The 25080-nt window shown below is 42.5% G+C and overlaps 1 protein-coding gene across 16 annotated transcripts in view; it reads left to right on the top strand.

Moving 5' to 3' along the window:
- Nucleotides 1-25080, top strand: part of DYSF (dysferlin) — a 223830-nt gene that overhangs the window by 149810 nt on the left and 48940 nt on the right. For 8 of the 16 annotated variants that reach the window (XM_056123861.1, XM_056123857.1, XM_056123832.1 and 5 more), the window contains one exon: nucleotides 8855-8917. The exons of the other annotated variants lie outside the window; for them this stretch is intronic. In XM_056123861.1, coding sequence (XP_055979836.1) covers nucleotides 8855-8917 — 63 coding nt within the window. The remainder of the gene's footprint in view (nucleotides 1-8854; nucleotides 8918-25080) is intronic. 16 annotated transcript variants of the gene reach the window in all.

The raw sequence follows: 25080 nt of genomic DNA, 5'->3' as shown, positions 1-25080 counted from the left end.
ACTGGGCCCTGGGTGGCCCCGGGAGACCCCCTTGACACCCCTTCCTTCCTCACCTCCCCCACGCCTCAGCCACTGCACTCTGTCCCTGGAGCCTGGATGCTGTGTGGGGACAGGAATATGGGCCAGAGCCTTCACTGAGGTTTTTGCATCAGACCTGATTATTCTCCCCAAAGTGCCTGAGAACATGCCTCTCTACCCTGAGGACTGTGCTGAGGGTGGGGACAAATGAGAGAAAAGAAAAATGGGGAAGGGAGTGTCTGGGAAGTCTTGGGGTACCCCACCCGCTGACACTCTAACCATCAGGACTCTCCCAGGGGGCAGAATCCTCTCTGGGCTTATGCTTTGTAACTTCTTAGAGCTAGAAGGAGAGGTCTGGGACCTCACACTCCCATCCCCCATCCCTATCCCAACCCCCATCTGTTACAGCCTCTTAACTCATTCCCTCAATCTCCAGGAAAAGGAAGGGACAGGAGCAAGAGAAACCTATTATTAAGGTCCATAAGAGACGTCTCTTAGGGTTGTGGGAGAGAAGTCTGTCCACCCAGGGGCACTAGGGTGGGCTTTGGGTCCTGCAGGTCTGCGTGCGATCCCCTATAATTCTGGAGAAGAGTTCCCTTGTGATAGCAGTTGTGACCTGCTGTCTGTCCTTGCTGTCCTCTGCTTGAGATTATCACCCTCTCCTTAGCTGTGCATGAAGCTGGTCATGCCACCACCAACTCCCTGCCCATCGTCTACGATTCCTTAGAGTATCCAGGTGGCCCGGAAGACTATTGTGTGTCCTTGGGCTACGCATCTGCATCCCCAGGGATGGGGTGATTCTCAGAAAGGGTTGTATGTTCTTTAAATCACTGGTCAAAAATTAGCCTTGAGAAGCGAGGACAAACACAGGTGCTGGCTTATATTCTGGATACACAAAGTTATCGGAAGGAGGTCTGCTTTCTCCTGCTCTCCTCTCATTCATTCTTTTCTGCCACTTCTGCTCCATGCTGCCAGGACAGGAGGTCTTGCTCGAATGCCTCACTGATGCTTAGAGTTCTCTGAAGTCTCAGGTGCTCATTTCTCCCTCTCTTATATCTCTCCAGGGCTCCCCTCTCTTTCTGCTTGGGGATACCTCCTCTTCATTCGTTGCACTCAGCTGAGGCATGCTTACCTCCTTTCAGGATTCCTCCTTTGCACTTTCCTTTCTCCTGCCAATTGTCTCTGTGGCTTGGTCATTGCCCTTACCCCTGCTGGTCTCTAAATGGCAACATCTTCCTGACACAAGGTCCAGGCCAGTGACTGGGACACATTCTCTTTGTGTCCCCAATGTCCAGTGCAGAGCCTGCCTAGAGGAGGTGGTGCAGTAAAGTCTGCCTGGATGGATGGGTGATTGGATGAGAGGGTGGATATATGCTGGGATGATGATGAGGGGGTAGATGGGTAGAAGGATTGGTAGGTGACTGGTAGGTACATGGATTGGTGAGTTGTAGGGTGGTTGGGTGGCCGGTGAGTAAGTAGATGTGTGGATGAATGCGTAGGTAGAAGTGTGGATGTGTGGGTGGATAAGTGGATGGGTGATGAATGGGAAGGTAGATGGCGTGATAGGTGAGTGGGTGAATAAATAGATAAATGGATTAATGGGTAAGTGGATGTGGGGCTGGTTGGCGGATGACTATGTGGGTAGATGAATGGATAGGCAGATGGGTGGCTGGGTGGTTGGTTGGATGTGAGGATGAATTCAAGAATTCCCTACTCACTCTCTGAGTGGTGGTTGATTTTCTTGGGAAAACCCAACTGTCAATTCAGGTGCTTCTACAGAGGATCCAGCTACACTCAGTGTTGGTGCATTGTGGCATAGGTGGGTGTTTGCAGATGGTTAGCCCTCAGTGCAGGTATCCAGTGCTGGCCCCATTTCTTGCCCTTCAGTGGGCTTGTCTGAGACTTGCAGTGAAGGGCAGGGTCTTATCCACACCCTGAGGCTCTCTGTGGAGTCACAGTGCCACTCTGATTGGAGTTGCTGGCCAGGTGAAGGGTGGGGAGCTGGTGTCTGGGCTCCTGAAAGTGACCATGGAGGGAGGGGAAGGCCCATGTTGGGCAGGGAAATGGAAGTAGTGAGGAGTTTGCTCTGATTGAAGAGACTTGGGCCCTGCCCTCATCCAGGCCTCTGTCTGACGGAGAGACACAGCCCTGATCTGGAGGAACCACAGTGTTTGGGAGTCCTGGTCTTCAGGGAGCTCTGGCCTCTTGCTGGATGAGGTTTGGTAAAACATTGATTCTGTATCCTGTTTTTCTTCTGACATTCTGACTTCTGATGTGACTGGCTCAGAATGCCTCTTATTCATTCCCTTGTCGCCCGTGCACATCCTTGCCACTTGGTAGGATAAGACACTCCAAGGCTGCTCCAGGATGGAGTGGATTCTACTTTCAAGAGACTTTTCAGATGTTCTGGGCCTTGTCCTGCCCTCTTCCCCTGTGAAAACAGAACAAAGGGCCTGGGTCACTAGGATTTGAGGAAAAGAAGTCTGGCAGAATTTGGATGGTCACTGCCTCATGTTTTCCTGGAACAACCTGTATTCCTTGGCAGCCTATTACATCCACCTGGTCATGCCGTGGATGATATGGAGAGTACTACCTGGCTTCATATTCATCCTGTTGGATCTGGTTTCTGTCTGGACCTTCCCATTTTCTTCCTCTATTGCACCTTCTGCCTACTGATAATCCTATTCACCATACCTGCCTAGTTCCTGGGATGAACCTACTGCACTCAAAAATAACTTGATCACTTGACATCCTGTTACTCATCAGTTTGCTCGAGCGGGTGCCAGTAACGTCTCCATTCATCCCTGTTGCATGCTAGTGTAGCCCAATGGCGTCTGCTCATTCAAGGAACACAAACAGCCTCAAACCAATCATTCAGGGTCTTGATAAAGAAGTCTGACCATCTTGTAGGTGGGCGGCCACACGGTCTTTTGAAGTCCCGTGGAATCCAGTCAGTAATGGCTGTAGTCCAGCGGTCGTCTCCACATCACATTATGTGTCCAGACCATCTGACTTTTGAGGCCTTGGCAAATGAGACAGCATTCCTGATTCTTGACCATCAACGGAGGTCGGAACTCCAGATTCTTTCACTCATTTGGGTGAAGCATGATACTCCAAGTATAGCTCTTTCGATTCCTCTTTGGGAGACCCGAATAGCGTTCTCATCCTGTTTTCGTAGGGCCCAGGTCTCTGAGGCATATGTTAATGCAGGAAGAACAGTGGAATCAAAGAGATGTGCCCAGAGCTGGAGGTTCTTTGTCCTCTTAGCTATTTCTTCGACTCTCTTGAAGGCGTTCTAAGCCACTCTCTTCCTCCTGCGCAACTCAGGTGCCAGGTCATTCGTCATGTTGACTTTTAGACCTAGGTACACATAACTGTTGCATTCGGAGATGTTCGTCCCATTGAGAGCAAATGGAACGTCAGAAACAAGACTGTTTCTCACAAACATTGTCTTCGTGAAATTCAGCTGTAGTCTGATCTTTCCACACTCAAGGTCAAAGTCGGCCAGGATTTGTGCCACTTGGTTAATGTTTGGTGTTATTAGAACTGTGTCATCAGCAAAGTGGAGGTGGTGTTGCCGAATGTCTATCTTCACTCCCATTCCTTCCCATTCCAGTTGTTGCATGACGTTTTCGAGGGTGGCACTGAAGAGTTTCGGTGAAATGATATTACCCTGCCAAACCCGTCTCTTGACATGGATGATCACTTTTTTGTAGAATGGTGAGATCCTGGTAGTGAATCCGTAATACAGCTCATGGAGGATCCTGATGCATTGAGTTTGAATGCCCTGATTGGCTAGGGCTTTGATGACTGCTTTCATCTCCAACAGAATCAAAGGCCTTCTTTAAATCAATGAACATTAGACAGAGCAGCATCTTGAACTCCCGAGAATCCTCAATGAGCTTGGTTATTGTGTGGATATGGTCGATCATGCTGAATCTTTTGCAGAACCCAGCTTGCTCACTGGGTTTTTGCCTGACTGATGTCGCTGTTGTCCCAAAATTCCAAATGGGATTGGACCACCGTCTCCTTCGTGCAAAATTCTACTTCACAGAGCGGAGAGAAAGGGCTGCAAAGTTTAAGAAGAGAACTCCCAGAATGACCACCAACTGGGAGCTCTTTGGCACTATTGCAGCAACATGGAAAGATGCTGTCATTGACAACATTGACAAGGAATATGATCAACTGGTTCAGCACCTCCATCATTGTGCAAGGAACTCCAAGAGAGATATAAAAGGTAAAGGCCCTCCCATTGATCGTCGATTTGCTCGAGCGGGCCCAGTAACGTCTCCATTGGAGACTTTGTTGTTACTGTGTCTGGCATATGGAATATTCTCGGTAGCTTGCCGGGCTCTCCGAGAGGGGCGGAGGAATCGAACTCGGGTCGGCCATGTTGGTTGCTTGTAAGGCGAACGCCCTACCGCTGTGCTATCGCTCCAGCCAAGAGAGATATAGCCACAAAAAAAACACCTGTATTCAAAACTCTTGAGCTTATTCACCAACGTGGCTTGGCGCAAGCCTCAGGCAACCGCAAGTGAATGTCCAAGCTCACAAAGCAGTGCAGAGAAGCGTTAAAGGAAGACCTCAAAGAGAAGAGCGGCAGTGCTGGTAGGTGTGACAGAAGCTGTGGAAATCATTTGCAATGCCTGCCTGTCCTTTGCCAACTACAAGGTCAAGATGACTGCCCTCCGACGTCCTGATGGATCTATCACATCCTCCAGAAGAGCAATGGAGAAGATTATCCATGACTTCTGCTCGGATCTCTCCGATAGCCACGTCCACCTGCCCACATACCAAATTCTGCAGGATGGATATGTCATTCTCAACGTTCTCTCTTCTGAAATCCTACACGCCATTTTGTTGGTAAAGAAACGATCATTGTATAACTGAAATCCAAGCACAAAAATTTGTAAATCTAAAACTGTACCTTATGGTGCTTCACTAATAAAAATCTAAAAAAAAAAAGACAAATAAAAGAAAAAGAAATGAACAGCACCTGGCCCAGACAAGGTCAGACCCGAACACCCGAAGAATCTGCTGTCAGTACTCATCAATACACTGGCTCAGCTCTTCACACGCTACCTGTCTGAATGCAAGGTTCCGTCCCAGTGGAAAACCAGCAGGACTGTACTACTGTACAAGAAGGGAGACATCCACAACCTTGGCAACTATCACCCAATCTGCCTGTTGTCTGTCATCTACAAGCTATTCACTCAAGTCATCCTAAATAGGATTGGCAGAACACTAGATGAAGGACAACCACTCAAAAATAACCCCCCAAAAAACCCAACCTTGATGCTCCTGAGGTTTGAGTTGTTGGATTAATACTCATGGAAGAGCATTTCCCAGGTGTCTAGAAATGTTTCAGTTTTTTTTAAATAGTGACCAGTTCTGGAGATGATCTTCAGTGTATACAAAAGGGACATCTGCCCGCTGGGCTTCAGACACATAACTTAGCACCCCAGTGGGTGAAGAGAGTAACTGGTCTCAAACTCTTCTCCGTGGTGACAAGGGTTGCAGTAAGAGAGGCTCTCACAGAGTAATGCCACTGTTTACTCTTAGTATGTCCTTATTGTAGATTTGGAGTGATTGCCTAGGTATGGGATGGTGAGGGTGTGTGTGTGTGTGTGTGTGTGTGTGTAGTGTGAAAGTGAGTGTGTAAAAGTAGTAGAGGCTGGGAAAGAGGTATGTTAGTGCTCCTGAGGGAATATCTGGGGTTGATTCTGTTGATGCTGGTGACAGTGGTGGTAGTGATGGTGGTAATGATGGTGCTGGTAATGATATGGTAGTGATGGGGCTGCTGGTGATAGTGGTGAGGTGGGTGATGGTGAGGGTGATGGTGGCAGTAGTTGTGATGGTCGTAATGAGATGGTGGTGTGGTTGTAGTAATGGTGGTGGTAGGGAAATGATGGTGAGGATGGTGGTGGGAATATGGTAGCGATGTTGGAGATAGTGGTTGAGGCAGTGGTGGCAAAGGTAATGATGGTGATGCCCTTGATGGTGATCAGTCCTTTTTGGACTTGCCCCATGTTCAAGAGTCCTTCCTCGCCTTGACTTTTTTTATGAGAGTAATTCTGGGCATGAACTCAGATAATGGGCACAGAAGTTTTATTACCTCTCGTGCTCTGCTTTAAAAAAAGGTTAATGTTCATTTTTCTTTGATTACATGTACATGTTCACGATATAAAGTTTGGAAAATGTAGGAAAATAATTAACAAAGGGTGCTTGCCTCTAAGAACACAGTCTGTGTGAACTGACCAATTGTAGCCCTCTCTGTGCTTTCCTCCACCCACCCTATGTTTCTATCTCTAATCCACTTTAACAAAATTGAAGTCTTTGTTTATTAGGAAGCATTTTTGTTAAGCTAGTTCTTGGTGTTCTGGTTGGGAAGATGGGAAGAGGATTGTGTGTAGAAACACATGGAGCGTGCTATCCCCATCTCCTACAGAGAGTTTTTTTGAAGGTTAAAGTAGAAGTGGCATCCCTTGCCATCCCACACGTGTCCCACACTTCAAGCATTGAGATTCACTTAGAGTCACCAAGCTGACACTTGCTTGTCATCCTAAGATGTCACCTGACCAGGGGTCTTCTCTAGAGAAAGAGAATCTAAGGGTGGGAAATATGTGTGCATTGAGGTGAGGTAAAGAGAAGCTGAACATGGGGCCTGAGTGATAGTACAGCCTGTAGGGCACTTGTCTTGCACATGGCCAGCTTGGATTGATTCTTAGCACCCAATTTGGTACCTCAGGCACCAACAAGAGTGATCCGTGAGTGCAGAGCCAGGAGTAAGCCCTGAGCACTTCTAGGTGTGAGTCCAAAATCAAATAGAGAGAGAAAGGTAGAGAGAGAGACATAAAGACAGAGACAGAGAGAGAGAGACAGAAAGAGGGAGAGGGAGAGAGAGGGAGAGGGAGAGAGAGGGAGAGGGAGAGAGAGGGAGAGAGAGGGAGAGAGAGAGCAACACAGAGAGAGAGAGACAGAGAGAGAGACAGAGAGAGAGACAGAGAGAGAGAGAGAGCAGACCAAGATTTGAAAAGTTTCTACTCTGAAACTCTGGACAGAATTTATATGTGCAGGGGAGTCATCACTGACATGTGTGTTGAAATGTGCATTGTGTGTGTCAGTAGTATGAATGTGTGATGTTGATGTGTGTGTTGATAAAATGCATTGATTGTGTGTTGGTAGTGTATGTGTGTGAGTGGTACGTGTGTGTGTGTGTGTGTGTGTGTTGAAAATAGACACTGGTGTGTATGGGTCATATGTATATGGTGCTGATGTACTGATTGCATGTGTTGGCATTGTGTGTGTGGTGGGGGTTATGGAGGAAAGCAGGTGACTGGCAAGGAGACAGACCTGGGTTCGTACTCTGGGGGCTGGGTGGTTACTGGAGTGGGCTGCTCCTCTAGAGCTAATTCTGAGTCCTCTTCTCGGAGAGTCTCTGGAATGTGCTGAAGGTGGGCATGTACTCCAAGAGCGGAGGGGCAAATCATGCTGAATCCCAAAGGGGAACGTGTAATTTTGGGAGCTGGCCCAGAGCACCGGCACACTGTGTTTAACTTTATTTTCTCTATTTTTTTGCTCTGGTGAACTGCCGGTTTCCCTCTCACCTTTCTAAAAATGGTCTGGATTTAAAATAGCAGTAAGGTTTCTGTGAGGCTCAGGTTGAGAATGGAAGGGGAAACAGTTACTCTCAGCGGTGGGGGGTCTCAGGGACACCTGGGGTTCCACAGGGTATGCATCAGGTCTGTTCCAGGGACCACCACTTTGCCGGACACGTGAGTAGCCCCCCCCACAACCATGCGGTGTTCTGGCTGGGTACCCATCAGCATTGCACCTTGTCCTCCTTCCCATGTCTCTGCTCTGAGACTTGGACAAGTTGGGGAGACTCAGGGCCCCCTTCTGTGGTGTATCCTCCCTGGAGTATGTCCCCAGGTCTTCCTGTCAAGGGTGGAGATTTCCTGGGACATGGCCCCCAGTGAAGTAGCGAGACCCCTCTAGACCTAGAGCCTCAACTCTCCAGCCCTATTTCCCAGTCCCAGCATCCTTTCCTGAGCCATGTCCTTCCTCGAAGGTACAGTGCTCTTGGTCTCTCTCTTTCTGCTCATCCTCTGCCTAGACCTGGCTTGCTCCTGTGCCTGGAACCTGCTTCTGGCCTTCCACCCTGCTAGACAGTCATGCTCTCTGGCTCGTGCCCCTGTCTGCCTTGCAGCCCAGGGATTTGCTGGCTTCTGGGAAGCACCAGCTTCATGGCCCTGGAAGATTTGTTGGCATGGATCTGAGAACAGAGAAGGGTGCAGCAAGCTTTCTGGATGTTGAATCGGAAGGCTCTTCAGGCCGCTCTTCTCCAGGGGTTGGCGAAAGCCAGGGACCGCCTGCGGAGGGAGAATTCAGACCCGAGGAGCTCAGGCAGCCAGCAGGGTGGGGCTGGCTGAGATGTTAGGAGATGAACACAGAGGATGTCCCCTATGGGCAGGTGTAAGGGCAAGGACAACATGCAAGAGCTCATCTTCCTGCCAAGGACAGTGAGATGAGTGTGGCTGAGCCCTTACTTGTAGGGTTCTGGGTTTTCATCTCATCCTACTTGTGCCCTTTACCTGGTCAGGGATGGTGATGCAGACTGCTCAGTGGCTGGCCACCTTTCAGGCCTTGGGGCCAGGAATGGGAACCGGTCTTGTTCAACTCCAAGTACTTATCTCCCCTTGCAGCTTCCCTGGGGAGAGAGCTGAAGGCGTGTGGTGGTGGTCTCTGCTTCCTTGCGTCCGTCTGCCTGGTTTTCCCTAAAGGGTGGAGTTGCTACTAGTTGTGCTTGTTGCTAACGAGAATGTTTAATTTGTAGCTTGCAGATGGTCTGTCGGGCTCAGTCCCCACTAACACGGCATCTCCTCCATCCAGTCCTCATGTATGTATTGCTCACCTATTTGTGGGTTCCTTGGTCCCTTGGGGGTTATGGTGTGGGACATTAGGAAGGGGAGGATGTGGGAGATGAAAAATCTTTCCAGCAGAAAACCTCACCATGCAGTGATGGAGAAGTGGGGGGAGTCTGGGAAATAATCATCAAGGTTTCACCTCTGTGCATGCTACTGTTTGCTTTAATCCCCGTTACCTGCGTGTGGTGGGGGTCGGGAGAAAAGGCAAAACTGTAGAGCTGGGGTTGCATCCGTCAGTGGGAGTCGCTTGTGGGACATGGGACCCAAGAAGCTTGAATGTCCAGTGGCAGGTGGACTTCCTCTGCCCCTTCCAGAGACATGGAGGGGTTATGCCTGAGGACCCCCCAGGGTTCTGAGGTGTGTACCATCCTCCACAGTGTTCCTTTCTGTCTGTCCAGGCTGATTCTCTGGATGCCATTTTAGATGGTGAAGGACAGTGTAGATGACTTTGGTATTTAGTGTCTTACATCTTGCAGAAATTCCCATGCTGAGGGTCCAAGAGGGGCCTCTGACTTGCTTGGGGGAGGGGCACGTTTCCTTCCCAGAGAGAGAGATTCTGCCTGAAGTGGAACCTGTTCATGGGCCTAGGAGAGGTACTGCTTCATTGCCGTTCATTGCTTACCTGAAAAAATTTCACTATGGGTTTCTAAGGGAGACAATACAGATTCTTAATTTTGTCATTTAGCCATTATTGAAAAATAGAGAAAATTAAAAGAACAGAAAATTCAGGCACAAAGTTAAAAGCCCCTGCTTTCTTATTAGCTTGTGATAAGCTCTTTAAATATATTAATGTGGGTAGAGTATTTGCCTTATATGTGACCAACCTAGGTTAGCTTCCTGGCATCCCATATGGTCCTCAAGCCTTCCAGGAGTGATTCCTGAGCACAGAGCCAGAAGTAAGTCCTGAGCACCACTGGATGTGGTCCCCAAAATAAAACAAAACAAAAAATCAACAAAAAATAATAAAAATTTTGTCATGCCTTGGTTTTTAGCTCTCTTGTGCACATGGGCAGATATTTCTATTTTACAATGTTGGAATCATATTGTGTTCTAAAATAAACTTCCCTTTCACCTAAGTCTTCTGTGAATATTTCCCCACAGTTTTGCATTCTCTAAAAATATGGTTAGATGTCATTCCATTAAATGGACATCTATGAAGTTTTAAGTAGCACTGGATACTTATTTTCTGAATTTCCACTGTTGTATTCTTTTATGTCACTCAAAGGAGTTATTTTGGTTGTTTTAGCTTTATGTTGTTCTATTCTTACTATACTTGTTCCTCAATATTTTGTAGCCTTCTTTTCTATTAAGATAGTATTTTAAAAAGTTTTTTTATTGAAACATTGTAAGATAGACCATTGCAAAGCTGTTCATGATTGGATTTCAGTCGTGCAGTATTCCAACACCCATCCCTCAACCAGTGTACATTTCCTAGTGTCCCCAGATTCCCTCCCACCACCCCCACCCCCACCCCCTGCCTGCCTCTGTGGCAGGCACTTCTCTCTCTCTCTCTCTCTCTCTCTTTCTCTCTCTCTCTCTCTCCTTTTGGGCATTATGGTTTGCAATATTGATACTGAAAGGTTATCAAGAATATCCCTTACCTACTTTTAACCCTCAGATCTTTTCGAATATGATAATTTCCAGCTATTATTGTCATACTGGTCTCTTCTATATCTTACCTAACCTCAGCCCCCCACACACCTGTGGTTAGTTCCAACCATTGACCAGTCCTCCTAGCCCCAGTTTTCCCTGGCCATGGAAATGGGATTTTAAAAATTATATGTCTAACTGCTTGTTGTTAGAGTATTGGAAAATACGATTTTGTCTATTTTTTACCTTGATACAACTCTTCATTAAATTTCTTTATTACACAATTATTAACACTGTTATCACAGTTGTCAATCAGTACTGTTGGGTTTTCCAGGTAGGTAAGATTATTTTCTTGAAATAATAATAAACATATGTCTTTTTATTAGTTCCTTTTTTATCAAATTTTTAAAAAAATTTTATTAGTGAAACACCATGAGGTACAGTTGTAGACTTACAAATTTTTGTGCTTGGGTTTCAGTTATACAATGATCGAGTACCCATCCCTCCACCAGTGCCCATTCTCCACCACCACTAATCACAGTATTCCTCCCACCCCCCAACCCCCCATCCCACCCTGCCTTTGTGGCAGGGAATTCCCTTTTGTTTTATATCTCCTTTTGGGTGCTGTGGTTTGCAAAAGAGAAATTGAATGGCAATCATGTTCGGTCTATAGTCTACTTTCAGCATGCATCTCCCATCCTGGGCAGATCTTCCCAACACCCTTTATTTGGTGCTCCCTTCTCTATCTGAGCTGCCTTTTCCCCCTAGAGTGTGTGGTTGGCCTCCGAGTCATGGAGTAAACCTCCTGGTATTTATCTCGGCTATTCTTGGGTATTAGTATCCTATTTTGTTGCTTTATGTTCCCCAGATGAATGCAATCTTTCTGTGTCTGTTCCTTTCTTTCTGACTCATTTCACATAGCTTAGCATGATACTTTCCATGTACTACCATTTGTATGTAAATTTCATGACTTCATCCTTTCTAACAGCTACATAGTACTCCATTGTGTAAATGTACCGAAGTTTCTTTAACCAGTCATCTGTTCACGGGCACTCAGGTTTTTTCCAGATTCTGGCTATTGTAAAGAGTGCTGCAATGAACAAACAAGTGCAGATATCACTTCGACTATACATTTTTGCCTCTCTGGGATATATTCCCAGGAGTGGTATTGCTGGGTCAAATGGGAGCTCAATTTCTAATTTTTTGAGAATCGGCCATACTGTTTTCCAAAAGGGCTGAACTAGTCGGCATTCCCACCAGCAGTGAAGGAGGGTCCCTTTCTCGCCACATCCACGCCAACACTGGTTGCTTTTGTTCTTGTGGACATGGACCAGTCTCTGTGGTGTGAAATGATATCTCATTGTTGTTTTGATCTGCATCTCCCTGATGATTAATGATGTAGAGCATTTTCTCATGTGCCTTTTAGCCATTTGGATTTCTTCTTTGAGAAAGTTTCTGTTCATTTTGTCTCCCCACTTTTTGATGGGGTTGGTTGTTTTCTTCTTGTAGAGTTCAACCAGTATTTTGTATATCCTTGATATCAACCCCTTGTCAGATGTGTATTCAGTGAATATCCTTTCCCATTCTGTAGACTGTCTTTGTATTTTGGTCACTGTTTCTTTTGAGGTGCAGAAGCTTCTTAGTTTAAGATAGTCCCATTTGTCTATCTCTGTTTTCACTTGCTTGGCCAGTGGCATGACATCTTTGAAGATACCATTAGCTTCAATGTCATGGAGGGTTTTGCCAAATTTGTCTTCAATGTACCTTATGGATTCTGGTCCAATTTTGAGGTCTTTAATCCATTTTGATCTTACTTTTGTATGTGTTGTTAGGCAGAGATCTGAGCCCACTATTTTGTATGTAGCCATCCAGTTTTGCCAGCACAATTTGTTAAAGAGGCTTTCTTTGCTCCACTTCACTTTTCTTGCCTTCTTATCAAAGATTAGATGATCATATGCTGGGGGGAGATGTCAGTATATTCAGTCCTGTTTCATTGGTCTGCAGCTCTTGTCTTTGTTCCAGTACCATGCTGTTTTAATTATTACTGCCTTGTAGTACAGTTTGAAGTTAGGGAGGTTGATTCCTCCCATTTTCTTTTTCCCAAGAATTGCTTTACCTATTCCTGGGGGCTTATTGTTCCATATAAATTTCAGGAGTGTTTGCTCCATTTATTTGAAGATTGTCATGAGTATTGTAATAGGGATAGTATTGAATTTGTACAGTGCTTTGGGAAGTATTGCCATTTTGACAATGTTAATTTTCCCGATCCATGAACAGGGGATATTTTTCCATTTCCTCGTGTCCTCTTTTATTTCCTGAAGTAGTGTTTTCTAGTTTTCTTTGTACAGATCCTTTACTTTCTTAGTTAAGCTAATTCCTAGGTAGTTGATTTTCTGGGGCACAATTGTGAACTGGATTGTTTTTTTTTAATGTTACTTTCTTCTCTCTCACTATTTACGTATAGGAAAGCTATGGACTTTTGGGTCTTGATTTTATAGCCTGCAACCTTACTTTACAAGTCTATTGTTTCTAGGAGTTTCTTGGTAAGGGTTTTAGGGTTCTCTAAGTATAGAATCATATCATCTGCAAATAGTGAGAGCTTGATTTCTTCCTTTTCTACCTGGATGCCCTTAATATCTTTTTTCTTGCCTAATAGCTACTGCAAGTACTTCCAGTACTATATTGAACAGTAGTGGAGAGAGTTGGCATCCTTGTCTTGTCCCTGATCTCATCCTCAGTTTTTCCCCATTGAGGATGATGCTTGCTGTAGGCTTGTGGTAGATGGCTTTAACTATATTTAGGAAAGTCCCCTCTATCCCTATTTTCGTGAGGGTTTTCATCATAAACGGGTGCTGGATCTTGTAAAATGGTTTCTCTGCATCTATTGATATTATCATATGATTTTTATCTTTTCTTTTGTTGATATGATGGATTATGTTGATTGATTTCCAAATGTTAAACCATCCTTGCTATCATTCATCTGGGATGCATCCCACTTGGTCATGATGTATGATCTTTTTGATGAGTTGTTGAATTCCATTTGCTAGTATTTTGTTGGTGAGTAGTATCCAAGGAATCTTGAGCTCGAGTGGGCCCAGTAACGTCTCCATTAGAGACTTTTGTTGTTACTGTGTTTGGCATATTGAATACATCACAGGTAGCTTGCCAGGCTCTGTTGTACGGGCGAGATACTCTTGGTAGCTAGCCAGGCTTTTTGAGAGGGGCAGAGGAATCGAACTCGGGCGGCCATGTTGGCTGCATGCAAGGCTAATGCCCTACCGCTGTGCTATTGCTCCAGCCCCTATCTTCGCATCTGTGTTCATCAGGGATATCGGCCTGTAGTTTTCTTTTCTTGTTGTATCTTTATTTCCTTTTGGTGTTAGAGAGATATAGGCTTCATAGAAACTGTTTGGGAGAGTTTTTGTTTTTTCAATTTCCTGGAAAAGTTTGAGAATAACTGGCAATAGGTCCTCTTTAAATGTTTGGAAAAATTCCCTAGTGAATCCATCTGGACCTGGGCTTTTGTTTTGGGGAAGACTTTTGATTACAGTTTCAATTTCCTTTATGTTAATAGGTCTATCCAGGTACTCTAGATCTTCTTGATTCAGCTTTGGGAGATTATAGGAATCCAGGAATTTATCCATTTCTTCTAGGTTCTCTGGTCTCATGGCATACAGACTTTCAAAGTAGTCTCTGATGATCTTTTGAATCTTTGGTTTCTGTTGAGATATCGCCATTTTTATTTCTGATTCGGTTTATTAGGGTTCTCTCTCTCTGTTTCTTTGTGAGTGTTGCTAGTGGTTTATCTATCTTATTTATTTTTTCGAAGAACCAGCTCTTGGTTTCATTGATCTTTCGAATTGTTTCTTTGGTTTCCATTTCGTTGATTTCTGCGCTAAGGTTTATGATCTCTTTCCCTCTGCCTGATTTGGGCTTTTTCTGTTGATCCTTTTCTAAGATCTTGAGCTGTGAGGTCAAGTTGTTTATGTGGATCCTTTTTTCCGTCCTGAGAAATGCTTGCAGAACTATAAATCTTCCCCTTAATACAGCTTTAGCTGCATCCCATAAGTTCTGGTAGCTCGTGTCTTCATTCTCATTTGTTTCCAGGTATCTTTTGATTTCGTCCTTAACTTCCTTCCTGACCCACTCATTGTTCAGCATTGAGTTGTTTAATTTCCAGGAGTTTGATTTGGTTCTCCGTGTCTGTGTGTGATTCACTTTTATTCTCAGTGCATCGTGGTTTGAAAAGATTGTTGATACTATTTTTATCTTCCTGATTCTATTGAGGTATGTTTTGTGGCCTAGCACATGGTCTATTTTGGAAAATGTTCCATGCGCACTAGAGAAGAATGTGTATTCTTTCTTTTTGGGTGTAAAGCTCTGTATAGGTCTATAATCCCTTTCTCTTCTTTTTCTTCTTTTAAAGCCAATGTTTCCTTGCTGAGTTTTGTTCTTGTTGATCTATCCAGAGGTGATAAGGCGATGTTGAAGTCTTCAGCTATTATTGTTTTGCTAGCAATGTCCTCCTTAAAATCTGTTAGCAGTTGTTTTAAATATTTAGTTGTTCCCTCATTAGGTGCGTACACATTTAAGAGTGTGATTTCTTCCTGTTGTACGTATCCCTTGATGAAGACAAAATAGCCTCTGCTGTCCTTTCTAATCTTTTTCAACCTGAAATTAATGTTGTCAGATACTAGTATGGCCACCCCAGCTGTTTTGAGGGAGCTGTTTACTTGTAGGATTGTTTTCCATCCTTTAACTTTGGGTCTGTGTTTGCTCTGACTGTTGAGATGAGTTTCTTGTAGGCAGCAGAATATTGGGTTCTGTCTCTGAATCCATTTTGCCACTCCGTGTCTCTTACTTGGTAAATTTAGGCAGTTGATGTTGAGAGAGATTATTGTTATGGGGTTTTTGTGTCATCTTTCTGTAAGGGTCTGTTGTGTCTGTTGTGCTTGTAGGGTTTGTCTTGTCTTATAGTAGCCCCTTTAGCCCTTCTTTTAGGTTTTGTTTTGAGTCTATGAAGTTCCTGAGCTGCTGTTTATCTAGAAAATAGTGTACTGTTCCTTCGATTTTGAGTGAGAGTCTAGCTGGATATTCTTGGTGAAGCATTCATTTCAGTGAGTTTTTTCACTATATCCTGCCATTGCCTTCATGCTTGGAGGGTTTCCTCTGATAGGTCTGCTTTGAATCTAAGGGGTGCTCCTTTGTATGTGATTTCCTTCTTTGACCTTGCTGCTTGCAGTATTGTGTCTCTATCAGCAGCATCGATCATTCTAACTATGATATGTCTTGCGGTGTTTTTGTTAGGGTCTCTTTTAGCTGGCACCCTTCGGGTTCCTTGAACCTGAATGGCTGCATTGTCGAGCTTTGGGAATTTTTCCGCAATGATTTGTTTAACCATGGCTTTTTCATTGGGATTGCTTTCCTGAGCTTCAGGTACTCCAATGATTCTACTGTTGTTCCTCTTGGAATCATCTCCTAGGACTCTGATTTGCTCTAGAGCTATTTTGAGGTCCCTTGTTTGTTGTTGCCTGTTGGCTTGGTGCAGCTGATCTTCCAGCTCACTGATTCTGTCTTCAGCTGTGGTCATTCTACTGTTGAGGGCACAGCCTGAGTTTTTTATTTCATCTACAGAATCTTTAATTTGTGACATTTCTGTGTGTAGCTTTTCAATTTCTGCTCTCATTTCTTCCTGTATTTTCTCGATTGTGCGATCCATTGTTTCTTTCATTTCCTTCAGTTTACTGGATATCAGTCTAACTGTTTCATTGAGCTCATTGAACATCTTCATGACTTAATATCTGAATTCTTTGTCAGAGAGGTCCCTTAGGTGAGTAGCACCTACAGAGGATTCTGGACTCTTTTCATCGTCCTCCCCACATTGTGGGGATTTGCATTGTTTCTTCATGTTGTGTGTAAGTATGGGAACTAGATTTCTTGGTATGACTAAAGTACCTGTGGCCGCGTGAGCATCGGCCCGCCTAAAATCAGGCCACGCCCACTTCTAACAAAGCCACGCCCACTTCTGAAGCGGCCACGCCCCCACGGGAAAGCTGGTGTGTGTGGGGGTGGGGGGGAGGTAAAGGCTGGGTGGGGAAGAAGACAAGCATAGCTTTGGAGACGAAGAGAAAGAGGCAGAGGCTCAGGGCTGCTTTTGTCCCAGGGTCCGAGAGGACGCCTGAGGTGCTTGCAAGGAGAAAGCCAAGTCCTGGTTTCCAATACCAGTGGACGAACTGACCTGGGTGGGGAAGAATACCAGCACAGCTTTGGGGACGAAGAGAAAGAGGCAGAGGCTCAGGGCTGCTTTTGTCCCAGGCTCCGAGAGGACGCCTGGAGCGCTTGCAAGGAGAAAGCCAAGTCCCGGGTTTGAATACCGGCGGATGAACTCTTATTACTTCCTTTTTGATAATTGAGATGCTAGTGAGCAAACTTGTTTTGTCATTGAGTATAAAAATGCCTCTACAATTTTTTCGTAAATTATTATAATGATTGGTAGCTTCAGATAGATATTCTTGATTTTACCAAGTTCTTGTCTTTTATAATTGGTTTATTTTAGCTTAAAAAGTCAGGCTTGGAAGTTTAATTTTATTCAGTGACTTTTGGCATTTATCAAGGCAATCATCTTGTTTCCCATTGTCCTGTTAAGATATAATTGTTCTGCATTCCTAGAAAATTCATGAATTGGTCACGGCATGATAATTTACTACAATTAAAATTTACTTGTCTAATGCGATCAGGTTAGGTAGTTGACTGGCTAATTAAAAACTTGATTGAACAGATTCACTAAAAGTCATACAGATGTACATAAAGATTTTATTTTTAACCAGATTACTTTTTCTTCATTGGTCATTGTTTGACATGTGCTATGGACTCTTTTGAATTGAGATACGATATACAAACTATACCCTAAATAAATTAGCTATTGCTTTAGGTACATTAAAGTTTGATGAGATGACACTACAGAAAAATCAGAATGGAGTTCTTTTTTTTTTTTATTAGTGAATCACCATGAGGTACAGTTATAGACTTACAAACTTACATGCTTGCATTTCAGTCATATAATGATCTAGTATCTATTCCTCCATCAGTGCCTATTTTCTACCAATGATCCCAGCATCCCTCCCACCACCCCTACCTCATCCCCCCCCACTGCACCCCGCCTCTGTGGCAGGGCATTCCCTTTCGTTCTCTCTCTCTCCTTTTGGGTGTTGTGGTTTGCAATAGAGATATTTAGTGGCCATCATGTTCGGTCTATAGTTTGCTTTCAGCGTGTGTCTCCCATCCCGAGTGGATCCTCCTAGCACCCTTTACTTGGTGATCCCTTGTCTGTCTGAACTGCCTTTCCCCCCAGCATGTGAGGCTAGCTTCTAAGCTGTGGAGTAATACTCCTGGTACTTACCTCTACTATTCTTGGGTGTTAGTCTCCCAGAATGGAGTTCTTTTAAAGTTTAAATCCATGCCCCTTGCTTCTGCCTCTTCCTTATGTCACTTATACTAATTCCCATCTTTAAAAGTACCAGCACCATTAAGTCCATTTTCATAGATAAAATGCTTTCTTTTAAAATTCAAAATTTATAGATCTTCAGAAGATAATGCTTTTTGTCTAATTACAACATCAGGTATCTCCAGCATAAACAGGTTTCTTTTCTTTTCCTTAAATTTGTTTTTGGATCACACTCAGCAGTGCTCAAGGTTTAGGTGCAAGGCAAGTGTCCTACCCACTGTGCTATCTCTCCAGCCCCTCAATGTCTGAATTCTTTAATAGTCTCTTTGGTGTGAGAACTAACATTATTTAAAGAACTAACATTATTGGTCACTACCCTGGAGCCAGTCTATGAATTTGAATTAGGCAACTTTGGAAAGACATGAGATAAACATTTTAATAGTTTTGATTTATGTACAAAATGTGTGATAGTATGAATCATTATAAATTGAAAATAAGACTAACAGTCCTATAATTAAAAAGGTGATAGCCAAGTAAATTCTATTTATGGCTTAACTGGTAAATTGGGACCAGTATTTTTTATTTGAAGATAATATTCTTTGTGAGAGTTTTGCATGAGAAAGCATTTTTAGGAATGCATCTTGTATAATTAATTTTATTGGATGCATCTACTCTGGCCTCTTTTGTAGAACCAGGCCTAGAACCATTTTTTGAATGGGATATTTTGATCACTTTCACTTCTTCAGTGACTTTGATTGCTGAGGCATTTCCTGTTGAATGTTACAAGAAAAATAAGCAATTATTGCTTATTTCATTCCAAAGTTTGGAGAATTATATTATTTCCACTTCTTATTAGGCTTAATAACATTTATATATTTTACGGTTGTTTTCATTTCAAGAAATTAGATCCTTAAAAATTCCTTCAGGTTTCTTTACTTTTTAGTTCTAGGTTTTTAAGCTCTTTTCTTTTGAAATTCATGTGTATATATATATGTATGTATTGAGGGGCTATCACTTGATCTCTGGTAGAAAAAGTTTTAAAGGAAATATTTGCTTGTGTTTTCTACTATCTTAAGTTTTGCTCTTGATATGTAAACCCATCTTCCCTCTAGAATGGAGAGGGATATGTGTGTGTGTGTGTGTGTGTGTGTGTGTGTATGTGTGTTGTGTGTGTGTGATGTGAGGAAGATAGGAGATTTCCCCCCTCCCCCTCATATAGGTAACCAACAAATGTATATAATCATAGGCTGAGTCTCCTTTCTCAGTGATATAGAATGACAGCTCTGTCATGTCTTTGATTTCTAAATGTGGATCTGACAGCTTTGCATGTGTCTGATTTCCATCTCAGTGTGTATCTGTGGCTCCTCTTCTGTTCCCTTAGTCTTTGTCTTTTGCTAACTATAACTCCACTGTCTTGTTTATTAGTAAAGAAAAGATGTCACCCTTTCCTGCTCAGGAGGAGGAGCTATTCTTGTCCTTTGTTTTTTTCAGTTGTTTTAGAATCCTATTGTCCACTTCTTGCAATTGAGTGCTAGTGAATTTCTGGGTCAATATTGGGAAAACAGACATTTTTATAATGTTGTCTGAACATACATGTCTATTTATTTAGTTCTTAATATCTTTCAATAAGTTATTAACATTTTCTCTAAAATAGACTCATTATTAGATTTAATCATATTTTATGTTTTATTGTGATTTTGCTTATATTTGTATTATTATTATAAATTAATTCATTTTGGTTTAGGGGCCATTTGTGGCAGTGCTCAGGGCTTAATCCTGGCTCTATGTTCAGAGATCTGGTGGAGCTCAGGGACCATAAATGGGACCTGGAAGAGAACCCAGGCTGACTACATGCAAGGCAAACACCTTATCTGCTGAACTCTCTCTCTCTCTCTCTCTCTCTCTCTCTCTCTCTCTTTCCATCCCTTCATTTTTAAAAGGTATATCCACTAATGAATTTTGCTCATATAAATGAAATTAAACTTTATTTACCGGTCAGATGTCCAGAAACTTTGCAAAGTCATTAATTTTACTGATTTGAGAACTCTTGTGAGCTTTCTATGTGGTCAGCCATACAATTTGTAATTAATGACAATTTCACTTCTTCCATTTACTTTTATTTTTCATCATTATTATTTCATTTTCCTATTACATGCACTTTCAATACTTCATGTAACAATATATTTTACCTGTTTTGAACTTATTTTATCTGTTTTGGCCAAATTAAAAAAAAATTTTATGTAAGAGAAGGGAAAGAGAGAAAAAGGCAGGGAAACTACAGGATTGTAGGAAGGGTTTCTAAGATAGGATTCTTCTGTTCTTAGTTTAAAGGTGATTTTTTTGTTTGTTTCATTGCTGAGTATAGAAATGATCAGGTGCAATTTCTAGTTAACCAAGAATTCTTAGTATAAATTATGCTAAATTTTATTGAATGTTCTTTATGTATTTGTTGAGGTAATTATACAATTCTACTCCTTTAACTTGTTAAATGTGAAGTACTTAATTTTATTTAATTTTGGGGTTTTGGACTATACCTGGCAGTGCTTAGGGCTTACTCCTGGCTCTGTTCCATCCAAGAATTGAACCTGTGTTGGCCACATGCAAGGTAAATGCCTTACTCATTAGCCTATCATTCTGGCCCTGTGTGGGAGTACTTTAAATGTTCAAACAAGTTGCATTTCTGAAACAAACTCTCCTGTATGTATGCTAAGTGATATCCTCCCCTGAATTTCTGAAGTAAATTTGCAAATTATTTGGTTTAGGAAATTTTCACCTCAGGTTTTATGAATATCTGTAGCCTGAAGCATCTATTTTGAATGCTCTTCAGGTTTTGATTTCTAGGTGCAGCTAACCTTATATATTGACTTGAAACATTGAATTGGAACATTTTTCTAGTCTCTGAATGAATGATAGGCGATTGACATCTCTTCCCTGAGTGTTTGGTAGATTCATTTATAAAACTGTCTAGACGTTGTATTCTTCTTGGGGATATTTTAAACTGCAGATGTAATTTATAAAAATGTTTATAGGACCTTCGAGAGTTTCTTTTTCTATGGGAGTCACTTTTGGTGATTTATATTTTATAGGAATTTATCCACTTCTTCCTAAAAATGATTGACCTAACATTTTTCATAACAACCTCATACTTTTAAAAATTTATTCTCCATCTATTTGAGTCATCTTTTATTCCTAAGGTTATGTTTATTATCCCTGGTGGTGTATTTTTAGTCTCTTCAAAGAACAATGTTTTAGTTCTCTAGATCTTCTATTCTCTTTTCGTTTTCTAGCTTATTAATTTATTTTCATTATTATTTTCTTTCCTGAATTTTAAAGGTTTATTATGTTCTTACTCTTTTAAGTGATATGCCCAACTTACCAATTTTCAAACTTACCTTTTTACTAATGTAAACATATAAGGCTGTAAAATTCTCTCTTACATCCTGCCTCATGTACCCCACAGAGTTTGATAAGTGATACTTTCATTTTTTTTCCAATTCTGAATATTTTCTTTTATATTTCTTCATGACATCTGAGCTATTTGAAAGTATGTTTTAGAAGTTCCTAACATATTTTAATTTATTCTTATTTATTTATTTTTTGAGTTTAGGTGTGCAATGATTCAAGAGCCTGTGGTCTGTGATTATGGTTTCTTGACATTTACTTTATGGCCTAGTACAAGGTCAATAATTTTCGCCGTCCCTTGAGTGCTTGAAAAGAGGTGAATTCTCCAAATGTGTTTTGTATATTCTCCAAATTCATTTTTTCTTCTGATTTTTATATTGAGAGAGGTATATTAAAGTAATAGCTTTGGCATTTTTTTCTCCTTATATGACTGCCTACTTTTTCTTTATATGTTATTGGCACAGGTAAGTTTACAGTTGTTATGTCTCCTTAGAGAGTTAAATTGTAGTGAACCTTCACTCTTTTGGGGTTGTGGTGGTTTCGTCCCCATCCAGCTGTGCTCAGGGCTCACTCCTCGATCTAAGCTCAGAGATCACTCCCGGTGGTAGTCGGAGGACCATAAGGGGTGCCAGGGATTGAACCTGGATTCTCCATGTGCAAGGCAAATGCCTTACCTGCTGTATTATCATTCTGGCCCTAAACCTTCACTCTTGCCTTTTGAATGTCCTAGTGCATTTGCAGTGCTGTGGATCAATCTCAGGAATTATTTTTTTACTTTATTACTTTCTGTGTTTTCATTTTCAAGTTTTTTGAGCCTTCATGTTTTAGTTGAGTCTCTGGTGGACAATAACTAACATGGAATCTCTCTCTCTTTTAAAAATGTGTTCTGACAACATTTTTCTCTTAACTAGAGAAATGGGCAGTCTACTATATTAATTGTGTCTGTTTATATAAGTGGGTTCATTTCTTCTATTCTGTTTTGTTTCTCTATTAGTCCCAGTCTTTTCTTTAACGTTTTTTTTTTTGTATTGAAAGGTTTCACCCCCACCTCATACCTTTATTATTTACTTTTTACTTTCAAAACTACATATTGTGACACTTTAGGAATGTGAATGCACATTTTTTACTATTGAAACCTAAACTTAGCCGGTATTTATGGCCATCTCTAGAAAATTGCAAGGGATTTAGGTTAATTGCAACAACCTACCAATTAAAAAAAATGGCCAAATCAGTGTTTTAGTTCTACTGTAATAAAAACTATATTTTAAATACATATTGGGGCCAGAGAGATAGTGCAGGAGTTAGGACAGTTGCCTTGCATGTGGTTAACCCAGATGATCTGCAACACCACATGTGGTTCCCGGAGGGCCTTGAGGGTTGATCTTTGAGCACAGAGCCAGGAGTAATCCCTGAACATAGCCAGGTGTGCCCCCGTAAACAAATCAAAACACAAAACTAAACTTAAAAACAGTATTATTTTAAAATTATTTTTAAAAATCTGCATCCAATTTTACTGATTTCCCCCCTTGTATATCAGTTTTCTTCCTATTGGGATTGTCTTCCTCAAGCTTATAGAAATTCCTATATTTAGGATCATTTATTTGTAATAATACTTCGAAATTATTATTTGAAAATATTTTAGTTTTATACTTGTTTTGAAAATACTGATTTCATGGGCACTTATTTTCTGTCAGTATATTATACCTGGGGCATCCATATGTGGTTGATTTCTGAATTGGAGGATAGATTTTTTTTTTACGTAGGAGAACTGCTATTTATTCAGCCACTGATTAGCTGATTGAATTGGGCATGAACTCCACCTTACTTTTTTTTTCATAGTTTTATTTATTTATTTTTCTTCTTATATTTATTTATTGAATTACTGTGGGAAAAGTTACAAAGCTTTCAGGTTTAAGTCTCGGTCATACAATGATCAAACACCTTTCCCTTCACCAGTACTCATTTTTCACCACCGAGAACCCCAATATACCCCCCTCCCGCCTCTCCCAATGCCTGTGAGGCAGATGATTTCTACTTAACTCTTCTCTACATTGATTACATTCATTATTTCTACAAAAGATGCACCATTATTGTTTAGAATTTCCCCCCCAACAATCAGAATTGCTGGAAAGGCATTGTGAAATACTTTGTCTTCCATAGCTGGTTATGAGAATCATATAATGTCCATGGCCGCTATTGCGGCCTCGCGAATTTTGAATTTCTGCAAAGAGCCAGATAATTACGAGATTGGTTTCTGTGCGTCTAGTGTTATGGTTGTGCTAGAGAGCCGCTAGTGGGGGGCAACTTGTGACCTCGGTAGGACATGAAGGACGAGCCGGTACCACCCCCCTTCCCATGAGACTGCAGTTGCCCCGTCACCGCTGACTCCTAACTGGCTTTCCAATAAGCTCTGAGGCAGCGGCCACCTTGCTGCCGGGGCAAAAAGGTGGAAGGGAGCAACACCCTTTCCCTCTTGGGGAGGCATGGCGCTGTAGTTTAATGCATGGTCCATTCACTTCTGCCGCAAGCTGCTGGGCTCTGGATTAAGTCCTTTAGCCTCTGGAGCCATGGCCGTGCTGGAGAGCCACTTGTGGGGGGCAACTCTTGACCTCGGTAGGGCATGAGGATGAGCTGGTATCACCCCACTTCCCATGACACTGCAGCTGCCCCATCACCACCGGCTCATATCTGGCTTTCCAATAAGCTCTGAGGCGTTGGCCACCTTGTATGCGGTCCAGATGCATTTCTACCAAAAGCCACTGGGTTTCGAGGTTTGTTTCTGAGTCTCTGAGTTCATGGCCATTAATCAGCTTGATCAGGAACCAGAGAGGCCGCCTGTAGGGAGCGACTTGGGGTCTCGCTGGGATGAGGAGGAAAGGGCCGGTTCCACCCCCATCTGGTGAGGCCTCATGTGTTTCGTCACTCCAGTCCCAAACCTGACTGTCCAGTGGCCTCTGGAGGATGGCGATCACCTGGCCATCAAGGGGAACAGGCCAAGGCATGGAACCTATTCCCAGCTGGAGTGGCCCAGCGCCAGTAACCCACTGCAGGAACAGGACACATTTCTACCAAAAGCCTTTGGGTTCTGAGATTTGTTTCTGAGTCTCTGGGATCATGGCCGTTAAGCAGTTCGATCAGGAACCAGAGTGGCCATGCCTCCAATTATATAGCTGAGCCGGAGGTGGTTTGTGGGTGTGTCTCTCACATACCTAACTTGTGGCCGTTTACTTTCTTGGTAAACTTTGCCCCAAGTATTTTGGGTCTGGCCAAAGGCACAGCAGCAATTTTGGCGTATCTGAAAGCCTGACAGTGCCATCAGGCTGCTGATGCATTCGCCTCACAGGTACAGATTGACCTGGTGGCGGCACCATACCCCTGGATAGATTTTTTTTTTCTTTTAGTTAGTTCTGTATGTCTCAACCTTTATATCTTCAAATATTACCAATTTCTTTTTCTATCAGTTCCTCTGGACTTCTGGTGAGATGTCTCTATTCTCTACATCAGTTAATTTTTTTTTTTTTGTGAAACAGGATAGTTTTTATTGAAACTTATTCAGAAATATGTGATAGGAGAGAAAGTGAGAAGTGTATGTTAAGGAAAGAGTATGGGCTTCTCTAGAGTGGAAATAGGCAAGCAAAGAAACATAGAAAAAAGCAAGGGATATATGTATTCAAGGGAGAATATAGACTTGAGGAGAAA

The sequence above is a fragment of the Sorex fumeus genome, unplaced genomic scaffold, assembly GCF_029834395.1.
Source record: "Sorex fumeus unplaced genomic scaffold, SorFum_2.1 ptg000006l, whole genome shotgun sequence".
In the NCBI taxonomy this organism is placed as follows: domain Eukaryota; kingdom Metazoa; phylum Chordata; class Mammalia; order Eulipotyphla; family Soricidae; genus Sorex; species Sorex fumeus.
This window is presented reverse-complemented; position numbering and strand designations above follow the sequence as displayed.